A 13,300-nucleotide genomic window follows, 5' to 3' on the forward strand; every position below is an offset into this window, starting at 1 on the left:
AGGGCTGATGGGGGTGGAGGTAGTCAAAAACAAACACTTTTGAAAGGGGACAGGGTTAAGGGAGAAAATTCAATAAAGGGAGATAGATTGGGAAGGAGCAAAATATAGTTAGTCTTTCACAACATTGAGTATTGTGGAAGGGTTATACATAATGGTACACATGTGGCCTATGTTGAATTGCTTGACTTCTTAGGGAGGGTGGGTGGGAAGGGAAGAGGGGAGAGAATTTGGAACTCAAAGTTTTAAAAACAGATGTTCAAAAACAAACAAAAATGTTTTTGCATGCAACTAGAAAATAAGATACACAGACAATGGGGTGTAGAAATTTATCTTGCCTTACAAGAAAGGAAGGGAAAAGGGGATGGGAGGGGAGTGGGGTGACAGAGGGGAGCGCTCACTGGGGAACAGGGCAACCAGAATATACGCCATCTTGGAGTGGGGGGGAAGGTAGAAATGGGGAGAAATTTTGTAATTCAAAGTCTTGTGAAAATCAATGCTGAAAACTAAATATGTTAAATAAATTAAAAAAAAATCTCAAAAAAACAAAAACAAAAACAAATAAAAGATGATGGTTGAGTAGACATGAAGAGACAAGGGGAATGTTTAACAGTGCCCTAAGTGACTGAATAAGCCTATTTAGGATCATGATGCTTAGGGTACACCAGGAAGAGTCAGGAAAAGGTGCTGAACACATTGTCTTATGAGCATATCATACTTTTTGGTTCTTGCCTCTGAAGTAGTTTTGAAGAAAGTTTTACTAGAACAAGTTACACACATAAAGTCAATTTTTAAAATTAAAATTTGTGTTGAATTGTGCCGTTTTGGACATTGAGAAATCAAGAAAACTTCACTGATTCCTCCCTCCCATGCAGGAGTCATTTCCGCCAACTGCTCAGACCAGGAAATTCTAAACTCTGTTATATTTCATTCTTCTTCTGATATTAATAAGAGGGCAACAGAGCAGGAAATTAATGTTTGAGACCTAGCTGCCAGATTCTGAACCAGCAGGTTTTAATAGGGTTAATTTTTTTTTTTATAATCAGCATACAAGTTACTTTTATACTTTAAAATTTTTTTTCCTGCAGAGCCTTTGAATCTGCCCACTTTTTTCTATTGCCTCAGTTAAGCCCCTTGTTCATGCCTTTTTACTTTTTAGGAAATTAAGAAAATCAGTTACTGAACTGGACAAGTCATCTGTTTTTAGCAGGTTTCGACTACTCCCACTTTTACTTTTGCTTGTTCTGCTCATGAAGGATGATCTTGTTTCACTTGGACTCCATCCAGGTAGAGTAACTGATGTTGCTTTTGACCGTCCAGGGACATTCTCTAGTATATCTTGGCAGCCCATAAGCCGAACTTCCAAAGTACCTGTTAACATGAACATATATGTTAGATAAGAATCTCAATCTGCAAAGGAAATGTCAAAAAAAATTCTAATAAAAAAAGGAGCATTTAAAACGAGTCCTATGAATCAATTTTCATCCTTACTTCTTAATAATAACTTATTAAAGTGGAGGCCACTGAAAATTCAATGAAACGAAGGAAGCAGTGGTGTGGGATTTATGTCTTTACCTAGACATCCCACCACGCCTCAGTGCCAATCATTCAAATACACCATCTTCTATTAAACTCCTAGTATGTACAAATTATCTTTTCCCCAAAACCTTTTCCTCCTGCTAACTTTGTTTCTATTGTCATCACCAAAACTCCTGATCAGTAAGGCTTGAAACCTAAAACTCTGCTCTTAGCTCAACTTTTTTCTCCCTCCTATTCAATCAGTTGCCAAGATGCATTAATTCTCTGCTGTGGTATTTCAAGTCTGTAACTTACTTTGTCACTATCTTATTTACGTTTTTTATCTCTTGGCCTAGACTACTGTAATAGCCTCTTAACTAGGCCCTCTGTCTTTATTCTCAGCACTCTCCACATCAGTGTCTGTATAATCTTGCAATTACATGTGATTCCTTCATTTAAAACTTTTCAGTAGTTTTTTATGTCATACTGAATAAACTTTTAAACTTTATTCTGGCATTCAAAGCTCCTCTAATATCTTAAATTTATATTTCCCACCTTACTCTAGGCCCTCCCTTCACATATTTTATTCTGCTTTTCCCTATATCTCATATTGTTTCCCCCAAAACGGACTAGACTCCCTGTAAAAAACTTTGCCTTTTTAAAATATTCACCTTCACTACTACCTCCATGAAGGAGGTACCTTCCCATCCTCTTTCTCTATCTTTCAGATGTTCTTCTATTGTTTTGTTGGGATACTTTGCTTGTACTTGGTGTGAATTTGTTTCCCTATTAGCCTGTAAGCTCCTACAGGACAGGGACTTTTTCTTTGTATTCACAGGACCCAGAAGAGAAATTTGGACACAGAAGGTATTTAATACTTTGGAGTAAACTGATTTAAAATGAGAAACATCAGGAGACATATGCCAGCATTTGCCTGAATAGCTCATTACAAATCTATCAAAGGCATTTATTAAGAGTCTACTTGCTGCCAGGCACTAGGCACAGAAAGACAAAAAATGAACAACTCCCTTCTCTCAAGAAGCTTACATGACTTGGAGGAGAGGTCACGTAGTACAGACAACATAAATACAAAGCAGTATTTTTAGGAAGGTACCATGAGTTGAGGGGAAATGCTGAAGGGCCTAATGCAGAAACTAAGGATTCTAAGAGGCAGAAATGAGGAAGAAGTGCATCATTCCAGGCATGAGGACCAGCCTGTGAGAAGTAATGGAGACAGGAGACTGCGTGAGGAAAGCCTGAAAAACAAACGAGAGGTTATGGAATGTAGAAGATGAGGGGAGAAATAGGTTGGGTCTAATTTGCTAAAGGCTTCAAATGGCAAACAGAAGAGTTCCTATTTGATCCTAGAACTAAGGGGAAGTCACCGGGGTTTACTGAGCAGGAGAGTAACATGGCCAATCATTTGGGCATTTGTGTGGAAGATACCTGAGGCCAGGAGACCAACTGGGAGGCTATTACAGTAACCTAGGCAAGAGGTGACGAGGCCTAAACAAAGAGTGTGGCTATATGCTGGGGAGAAGGAAATATATCTGAGAGATGCTGTGGAGAGACAATCCACAACATCTGTCCACTGATGAGATCGGAGGTTGCAAGGAGAGAGATCTCTCCTTGAGAGAGATAAGGCAACTGAGAAGAGCAATGGGGCAAAAGATGAGTTTTACATGTGTGGGTCTGAGGCACTTGAGGAATACCTACTGAATGTTTAATAGGCAGTTGATGATAGGGACTAGAATTTAGGAGACAGACAAAAGGCTAGATACAGATCTGGAAATAATGAGCTGTAGAGACGATGGAGACAGCTAGGTGGTGCAACGGACAGAGAGCTGGATTTGTGGGGTGGTGGAAGATTTGGGGAAGTATGTTTCATGGAATTATCTAGGAAATGCAAAGAGTGGTTTATGAGAGCCTAATTACCCACAGAATTGCTTAAGCTTCATGCTTCATTTTGGTTGACGGATCCTGGACTTAGAGCTGTAAGGGACTTAAGAAGGCATTCAGTCCAATCCTCTCACTTTACTGATACAGGAAAAGGATCATAAGGAAATGACAAGCCCTAAGCAAAATTCTGATGCATTGTTACTGAAAATATAAAGGTGGTTTAATTTAAAAGAAACTGAACATCTTGTGTGTGTTTTTGGGGGAGGAGAGATGAGACTGGCAAAATCAAATCATTTCCACTGTAAACGCTCAGTTGATTATGCAGAAGTCATCCTAGGGAAACAAAAACCATCTGGTAACTACTTCAAGTCTGGTAGCTTATTAAATATTTTAGTAATTTCGATGTATCAGAACATGATAATGTTCAACACCTGCTTTTATTTAGAAAAACAATTTCAGGGGCTTTAAGGTCTTCATTAAACATTCCAGAGCTTCTGAAACTCCTTTTATGAAGTTGAGTATTCCAATGGAAGAGTATCCCTACTTTACATCTAATGTTCACAACCTATAATATTAATTTTTTTAGAAAATGAAACCTTAAGAATAAAAGTTGGCGTTCATAAGTAGCAGCGAGAAAAACTACTAGTATGAGGAAATGCTTGTGCTGTTTATCCTATATTGGGTCTGGTGGGTATTACATCTTTTTTTTTTTTTAATATCTTGGTATGGTTGAATAACAACGTTTTCAGCTTCTAAGCAGACTGCTTGTTGTATTGTCCAACAACGAGGGTCACCCACTGGAGACAGATTCACCTGCTCTGACAGCTCTTAATTGTGGGCAGTTTCTATTTTGAACAAGCCCAAATCTGCCTGGTTTGGCTTTGTACAGCCAAGCAGAATGACCGTAGCCTCCTTGCACATGTCAGTCTCCCCATCCTTCCCTGGGTCTCTTCACAACACTCACTTCTCCATGTAAGCTGCTTCCCAATCAAACTGACACAGCAGCTATTTGTAGACTCTGTTCTGTCTTCTCCTACCTCCATTCCTGGAATGGACTCACAAGATCATGGATCTAGAGCTGGAAGGGCCTCAGAAGCCTTCTTGCCCCAATCCCTTATTTTACAGATGAATAAACAGGTGAAGGAAGTCAGCAGACTTGCCCAAGGTCACAGAGGAAGTAACCAGGAGGGACTGGACTAATTTGAGAGCCAAAGCTTTTTCCCCGTCTGCATACTCAATTCATGAGCCACTTCCCCCATAATGCCATCTTTGATACCCTCAGAGAAAAATGATCCCGCTTGAATTTCTCAATGCTTTCTGTTGGATGACTCTTATGTAATTATCACATTAAAAATTTTTTTTTACAGTTATTTATATGTCTTGTCCTACTGCACTATAAGCTCCTTGAGGGCAGAGACTGTTTATCACTTTCACATTAACCATTCACATGTTTATGAAGGAATATACACATGCTTAATGTATTTATACATTTGTGTCTACGGGCTACATGAAGTTTATACAAGACATGATCTTTGTTCTCTCTGGCCTCAAATTTTATCAAAGGGAGGTGGCACAGTGGACAGAATGCCGGTCCTGGAGTCAGGAAGATCTGAATTCAAATCCATCTTCAATGGTTGGATTCAAATTCAAATGGTCAAGTCACATGACTTCTATTTATCTCAGTTTCCTTATCTGTCAAATGGGGATAATACCACCTACCTCCAAGGATTAGTGTGGGGATAACATGAGTTATTATTTATAAAAGTGCTCTGCAAATGTTAAAGCACTATTACAGAAGTGATAGAAAAGATGCACTGGAAAAGAAGAGAGAATATCAAGAGGCTATTATAACAGTCTAGGTGATCAGTAATAGGAGTCTAGACTAGGATGGAAGCAAGTGTTCAAACAAGATATACTGATAAATGTAAAGTAGAGAGATAGCACTGACAAGACGTAGAAACTAAGTGGATGTGGGAAGTGAGGGAGAAGGATGAACCACAGTGAATAGGGCTGTATATGTAACAAGCACTTAATAAATATTTTTTGGAAAGGTATAGAATTATAAGGTCACAGAGTCCAATTTTCCATCCCGTACTCTACCCTCCTAAAATACCTTGCAAGGTAATTATTTAGTCTCTGTTTGAAAATGTGAAGATACTAATGGATGGAAGTTTTTACTAGAGGGTGGAAGTCATAGGGAGGCAGAATTCAGACTGACATAAAAAGAAAGACTTTCTAACAAGAGTTCACTCTATTCATGAATAATAAATTCTTTTCTAGGGGCAGGCAGCTGGTGTTGCAGTGGAAAGGGTACTACTCCTGGAGTCAGAAGCCCTGAATTCAAATCTAGCCTCAGACACCTAGCTGTGTCACCCATGGCAAGTCATTTACCGTGTTTGTCTCAGTTTCTTCAACTCTAAAACGGACATAATAGCACCTACCTTCCAGGGTTGTTGTGAGGATCAGATGAGTTAATGTTTGTTTAAAAAAAAAATTGGGGGTGGCCCCACTCAGCACTCAGCCTGGCACACAGTAAGCCTTATATAAACGCTTATTCCCTCCCCTTCACAGAGAGACAAAACTTACTTTTTAGAACAGATTCAAAGAATCTCAGGGCCAGATGGAGACTGAGCTTTATCCTGACACCACTGTTTTACACAAGAGCAAAGTGAGGGCCAGAGGATGGGACTTGCCCAAAGTCAAATGACTAGCAGCAGAACCAACTGCCCGCTTTTCAAGAGCATCCGAGATCTGTTATTCCACAGTACTGACTGCTCTCCTCTCGCTCCCCTTCCTCTCCCTGTGTCTTCCCTCTTCTAGGCCAAATACCACAGTTCATTCAACTCTTCCCCACAATCACGGTTCCAAGATGCCTCCCCATCTGGTCACCACATAGTACAGGCGCTCCACTTTGTCAGTGTCTGGTGAAGCACATGAAGCCTTTGCTCATGTCCCACAGCTATCGCCACCTTCTCTACTTTCAACACTGTAGGAAAGCTATCTCCACAAATTTCTCATAGTACTTTGAAGCTCCTTCTTACATGGATCACATTCTATCTTTATTTATTAATATGTTACATGTCTTATCCCCCTCCCCTGTTAAGATTATAAGCTCTCTGACGGGAGGATCTGTGTCTCACTTCATTTTTGTATCTTTAGTATATAATAGTGCATTATGTATGAGTGCCTCAAAATATTTATTAAATTTAACTCAACAGTATTTAAAGTATAGTTTGAGTACTGTGGGACTATATCCCTTACAAATACAATTATTAAGCATTTCCTGTGTGCAGAATATTTCATTAAGCACCAGAAAAGACAAAAAATTTGGCCAAGACAGTTAGCTACTGAATTCCAGGAAACGATGGTCTAGATCAGGGGGATAAGATACAAAGATAACTAAAACACTACTATATTATAATCACTGGAGAGTCCTATGCAACAAGTTGTCAGGTCTAATTAAGAAAGATTTATTGATTTAGAGGAAGGGAGGGAAAATCAGGAAAGGTAATTTGGAAGAACAACATTTGAAATAGGTAGGCATTTAACAGCTGATAATGGGCAAGGAAGAGTTCAAACAAAGGCAGGGCAGTGTCAGAGGCCAATACATAATGTCCACTTAGCATCGAATATAGAGTATATGGAAGGTAATAAAGTTAGATGAGTAGGGTCATGTCATATGTAGAGGGCTTTCAATGTCTAGTAAAAAAACCTGAACTTCACATCAGAAGCTATAGAGAACCAATGAATATGCTTTATCAAAAGAGTGACATGAATAGGCCTACAGCAGAAAAATTCATCTGACAGCATTATGAAGGACAGACTGAAAGTAAGAGGGAGTGTACACAGAGGTGGGAGCTACTATAACAATTCAGTTAGGCAATGGGAACCCATACCAGAGTAGTAGCAATGTAAACAGAGATGAGGCAATGATATGAAAGATGTTGTAGAGACAGAATCCGCAAGACCTGTGAAGGAAAAGGGATAAGAAAAAGACCCTAATGAACACGGGAGATCAGATGAATGGGGGTGTCACAGACATCAATAATGAAGTCAGGAAGAGGAACAAGTAAGTTTACGATGGAAAATAATGAACTTGGTTTCAAACATGTTGAGTTTGAAGTGACAGTGAAACATTTAGGTGATGTCCAATAGGCAGCTGGAGACACAAATCTGAAGCTCAGAAGAGAGGCCAAGACTGGAAATAGAGATTTGAGCAACAACTATGCAGGGGTGAGGTGTACAGGAGTGGACAGGATTACAGATGGAGAAGGCAGGTAAAGAAAAGAAAGGTAAGGGCAGACTCTGGGAAAGAACCACAAAAAGAAGTTTAGAGGAGGATGAGAAACCAGACAAAGAACAGTTAGGTTAGAGAAGTAAGAGAACTGAGAGATTACGGTATTAAGGTAAGAGAAGAGGGATAATCAGTAAAAGACGGTCAATACTATTAAAAACTTGACGGAAATCAAAGAGGATTGAGGGGAAAAGATGGATCTGATGATTCAGGTTACAAATAAGCTCCCAGTGGGATAGCTAGGTGGTGCAGAAAGTAGAGCACTGACCCTGGAGTCAGGAAGACCTGAGTTCAATTGTGACGGCAGACACTTGACACACTAGCTGTGTGGCCTTGGGGCAAGTCACTTAACCCCAATTGCCCTGCCCTCTCCCCTCCAAAAAAAAGTTTAAAAAAAAAAAAGCTCCCAGAGACGCAATTTCACTAGAAGACTACAAGAAGATGGATTACAAAGGGATGGGAAGAGAGAGAAAGAGGCTACTGAAAAAAGTGGTTCAAAGTAATGCAACTTTTCAAGTTTAATAGTAGAGAAGAGGGACAGGCTGGTAGGTTGATGGTCTATCTAGTTTTTTGGACTAGGAAGGAGGCAGTGGAGTGAGATTAAAAATGTAGGAAAGACGAACTATGCAACGAAGGTCCTGGAGGTGGGAGAAAATAGAAGTGATAATGTAAAGAGAAGAATTACTAATTTTTTTGAGACCAGAGTGAAGGAAGGGGGAAAGGGCAATGTTGCTGCTAAGTTATAAGGAATGAACAAGAGCAGTTAAGGGAATTCTCTTTGTATGACTTAAATGTCTAGAGTCCACTAGACAGCTAGGTCATCTGCTCTAAGTGTGGGGTACAGCTGGTGATGAGAGGTAAGAAGAAAAAGCTTGTAATACTCACTGTGGAAAATGAGGAATCAATCAGGATAGATTACTGAGTAGCAATGGGGGTCTAGTCACCTCTTAACATCAATTTTAAAGAAAGAAATAAATTTAGTGTTTATGACTTTTCTCTACCAATAATCAGTAGTCTTGGAGCAGGAATGAACTAAATATTAAGAGTTATGCAGGAATTAAGATGTCCAGGATGAAAATGACAAAAAGTAAAGGGAAACAAAGGATTCCTGGTGGCATAGCTAAGTATTAAAGCATCAAACCACTGGGTCCAAAGTAGGTATGAAAAAGTAAAGGCAATATAGAGTGGAATGAAAGGAACAGATCAAGAGTGAGAAGGTCCCAATGAGAAGAAAAAAGTTAAGTCTAATATAAAAGAGGAGAAAGGAAATAGGCTAGATTACAGAATATCAAATTTCACTATTTTAGAGATAACGTAAATTTAAGAGGCAGTGAGGCCTAAGCATGCCAACATATGTTTGAAGTTTGGTGGAGAAGAAAGCATCTAAGGGCTGGAAAAGGTTGAAGAACTATGTAGTCAGATGTATTGTGAAATGAATATAGGAACATCCAAGAACAAGAGGAAGGTATGAAGCAGAGAGGAAGACCATGAACTAGGTACTAAAGTCACTGAAAAAGTAAAGAGAATGAGATGGGGATTGGTAGATAATAGAAATAATAATAGGGAACAGATTATGCACACTTCAAAAGAAGAAAGGACAGACAAATGGTGGTGAAGGAATGGTTCAATAGGGGAAGAACACATTATTCTAGATTCTATATACGTATCTCATACAGCTAAAGACTGAATTAGGTAGAAAGCTGGACACAGACTGATTTGCTGCAAGTACTTCAAAGACTCCTGAGAAAAGATTGGTAGGATGGCGTGGCCTAATATTTTACAGAAGGTGGATGCTCTTGAGAATAATATCCTGAAGATAGAAACCAAAAATAAGATATGGAAGAAAAGGGGCAAAACAATAAAGACTCACTGACCAATTAAAACTTAGAAAACACTACCTTCATACCACCTACTAAGATACGTTCCGAATGAGTACAAGACTTAACATTAATAGTAACATCATAAATTAAAGGAGCAAGGAAGAAATTGCCTGTGAGATCTATGGAAAGGGAAAGAGTTCGTGACTACACCAGATACAGTGAGGAAGACAGGAGGTAAAACGATTTTGACTGCACAAAAAACCACTAAAGTGGGAGAAAAATCTTTGCAGCAAGTCTCTCTGATTAAGGTTTCATTTTTTTTCTGGAGGGGGGAAGGCAGGGCAATTGGGGTTAAGTGACTTGCCCAGTAAGTGTGTCAACTGTCTGAGGCTGGATTTAAACTCAGGTTCTCCTGACTCTAGGGTTGGTGATCTACTTACTGTACCACCTAGCTTAAGGTCTCATTTCTAAGATATATAGGGAGGTGATTGAAATTGATAAGAGTAAGAACCATCCTCCAACTGATAAAAGGTCAAAAGCCGCAAAGAGATAGTTCTCCTAAGAAACCCAATTATCAGTACTCATATGGAAAGATTCTCTAAATCATTGGTAATGAAAGGAATTTAAAATAAAACAACTCTAATGACCATCTCAAGACCACTGGAATGGCAAAGCTTGAAAAAGAAAAAGGAAAAGGAATGCTGGAGGGCCTAGGGAAAACAGGTACATCAATGCACTGTTGATGGAGCTGTGAACTGGTTCAACTATTAAGGAAAGCAGTTTGAAACCATGCCCCCAAATTTAGTAGAAGAAAAGGACCCACAAAGGCCAAAATAATTTTAGCAGCTTTTTATTGTGGTGGTAAAGAACTGGAACCTGAAGATGTATAATGACTGAATAAATCATGCCTATGAATATAATGGAATACTATCATGCTGTAATTAATAACGAAGGAGATGGTGTCAGAGAAATCTGGGAATACTTGAACTGACGCAGAGTGAAATAAGCAGAAGCAAGAGAACAATTTATACAACAACAATAATAATACTGTAAAAAGAAACTATTTTGAAGGACTTTAGAACTCTGATCAATGCAGTGACCAACCATGATTCCAGAAGATCAATGATGAGACCTGCTATCCACTGTATGTTTTTGTATGGAGCCAATGGGGAAATCTGTTTTGACCACACATGTTTATAGCAAGGACTTTGTTTTTTCTTCTCAAATGAAGGTGGAGTGGGGAGGGTTGGAGGGAAAGAAAGCATGGATTTTTAGGGATGGAAAACAAGTAATTTTAAAAATAAAATAAATGAGAGAAAAACCAGTAACAACAAAAGACATGTACTGGAGATAGATGAAGAGCAGATAGTTGAAAATGAATGATAAGAGTACTGTGGTTATATGAGAAAAGTGTCAGGGAGCACCAAAGTTCAAAGAAAATTGAGATGGGAAATAAATGCTAAAGACAGTAAGTGAATTTTATAGTTATACTGTAAAGGAAGATTTAAAAGAGATTAAAGTCAATGGTTCAGGGTGGACAAGAAGATAATTGTGAGATGGCTCAACTGCCAAACTCTTATTTTTGCTCTGGCTTTATCTATTAAGGGGTACAATTACTGGACTGGGAAGAACAAACATGGCTAATAGGGAGCTGAAAAAAGGGTAAGCTAGGTAATGGCAAGAACATATCTTGTTACCCTCAACTTCAAGATGCGAGGCCCAGAAAATTCTGTTAGACTACATAATATGTGAATGATTAAAAAACCACTGTCAGTAACTATGAAGAAATATGGATATGAGATGGACCTAAGACGTAAAGATGGGCAAACAGTATCCAATTCACAAATGAAGAGGGAAGTCCTTTTAAGTCAAAAATCGGTGAGCCTGACTTTAATCCAGGCAAAACTCTAGAATATAATAAAGGGATGGGTTTTGTGAGCATTTAGAAAAGGAAGAAGTAATCTTCTAAGCTTAATCAAGAAAAGTATGTCACAGACATACTATGTCTGGGTTTCAAGATGATAGGTATCAAAATCTTTCAAACTATTCTCATGGATAAGATGGGAAGACGACATCAAAGGTGAAAGCAGCCAGAGTGATTCAGATCTGGTTGAAAAACTAAGACCAATCATCCTGAAAATCAGCCTCTCAAGAACAGTCCAGGACCTCTCCTTGGTCCTGATTTTCTTAACATTTTAATTGCATAAGTGAAGTTATGATTATAACATTTGCAAACAATACAACTACAACTCACTTTATTTAGGGAGAAGTAAAGTGAAGTCCAAAGTTAAATGATTTGTCCAAGGTCACACAAACAGTAAAAGGCAGAGCCAGGACAGAGCTCAGGTCCTCCAAATCTGGTATTCTACCCACTCACGCACAACCCCACCCTCCTTTAGTAAATTTGCGATAGGCATAAAATTTGATAGAGGCCTTCCAGAATGGGGAAAGAGACAGATGGGGATCCAAAACACGGCACATGAGAAACACAAGATGTCTTCCTGAGACAGAAGAAAGTTTCATTCCTTGGTACAGTAAAATCTGCTTCCCAACATTTACTCTGATTTCAGTCATGTCTGACTCTCTGTGACCCCATTTGGGGATTTCTTGGCAAAGGTACTGGAGTGGTTTGCCATTTCCTTCTCCAGCTCATTTTACAGATGAGGAAACTGAGGCAAACAGAACTAAGTCACCTGCCCAGAGTCGCAGAGTGAATATCTGAGGCCAAATTTGAACTCAGGTCATCCACTGCATCAACCTAGATGCCCTTACTCTGATTAGAGGCAGCTAAAAACCAGGATGTTGGTTTCTTCAAGTTTTTAATCAGAAAACCTGGCATATGACAAAATGGAACAATGGCAGCTCAAATAATCCTGGCAGTAACAGCACAGTATAGACTTCTATAGCTTACTTTGGGAACTTTAGTAACCTGAATAATATTTTAAATAAGTACTCTAGTAAGTAATTATTCCTAAAAAACAACTTCTATTTCTGCTGCATCGTTTTCAGATGAAGACAGGAGCAATAGTTAATTCCAAGACTCTGAATTGGCATATTTGAAAATGGCTTCTCTCAGAGAATTTCAGTAATCTAAATAAATACATATCAATTACTAAAATAGTATGAAAATGGATTTAAAAAAAAAAAGCACAACCTTCTCAAAGCATGGCTAACCCGCCACATACCTGTTAGCGCTGCTGGTTTGGATAGTGTACTGTATTGGTTTTGTGTAGATATTACACTCTGCCGTGGACTTAGTGTTGGTGATGCAACAAGAGAGAGCTCCTCAATAATAATACTGCTTTTGGGATGATTCTTTGGAAGTTCATTCAATCTTTGTTCTAATGAATACTTTAAAAGATCCAACTTTTGACTGGATTCGTTAAATCTCGCTTGGGCCTTGAACAGAAAAGAAGAGGATGCTTTCATTTTAATAATGACATTCTTTAAGTTACTGTATTAAGCTAAAATATTTAATTTGTAAAATTACTTCTGAAAGTGCTTTTCTGTCTGTTACTTTTCCCGAACCAAGTAATTTCATCACATTCTTTGCACCTTCTGCTACTGCAAACTCTATCCTAAAGTGATGCCGTAATTCTTCCATCCGAAGTTCAAGAGGACTTATCACAGGTTTTGCTAGAAAACAAAAAAATTGAGTAAACTTAATAGAACCATGGCTTATCTAAGACAGCTTAGAAGAACTTTAAAAAGCAAATGAATTCTGATGAGATTAAGTCAGAAGGTAGTTATTTAAGTGCTAAGAAATAGTTAT

At 38.6% G+C, this 13,300-nt stretch overlaps 1 protein-coding gene across 2 annotated transcripts in view; it reads right to left on the reverse strand.

Annotated features, from left to right (window-relative positions):
- PKN2 (protein kinase N2) overlaps positions 1–13,300 on the reverse strand; it is a 167,852-nt gene that overhangs the window by 63,077 nt on the left and 91,475 nt on the right. For both annotated transcript variants that reach the window (XM_036754897.1, XM_036754898.1), the window contains exons 5-7: positions 13,019–13,164; positions 12,714–12,927; positions 1,183–1,368 (exon numbers count right to left, since the gene is read on the reverse strand). In XM_036754897.1, the coding sequence (XP_036610792.1) occupies positions 1,183–1,368; positions 12,714–12,927; positions 13,019–13,164 (546 nt within the window). The remainder of the gene's footprint in view (positions 1–1,182; positions 1,369–12,713; positions 12,928–13,018; positions 13,165–13,300) is intronic.

Source organism: Trichosurus vulpecula, chromosome 4, assembly GCF_011100635.1.
Source record: "Trichosurus vulpecula isolate mTriVul1 chromosome 4, mTriVul1.pri, whole genome shotgun sequence".
Lineage (NCBI taxonomy): Eukaryota > Metazoa > Chordata > Mammalia > Diprotodontia > Phalangeridae > Trichosurus > Trichosurus vulpecula.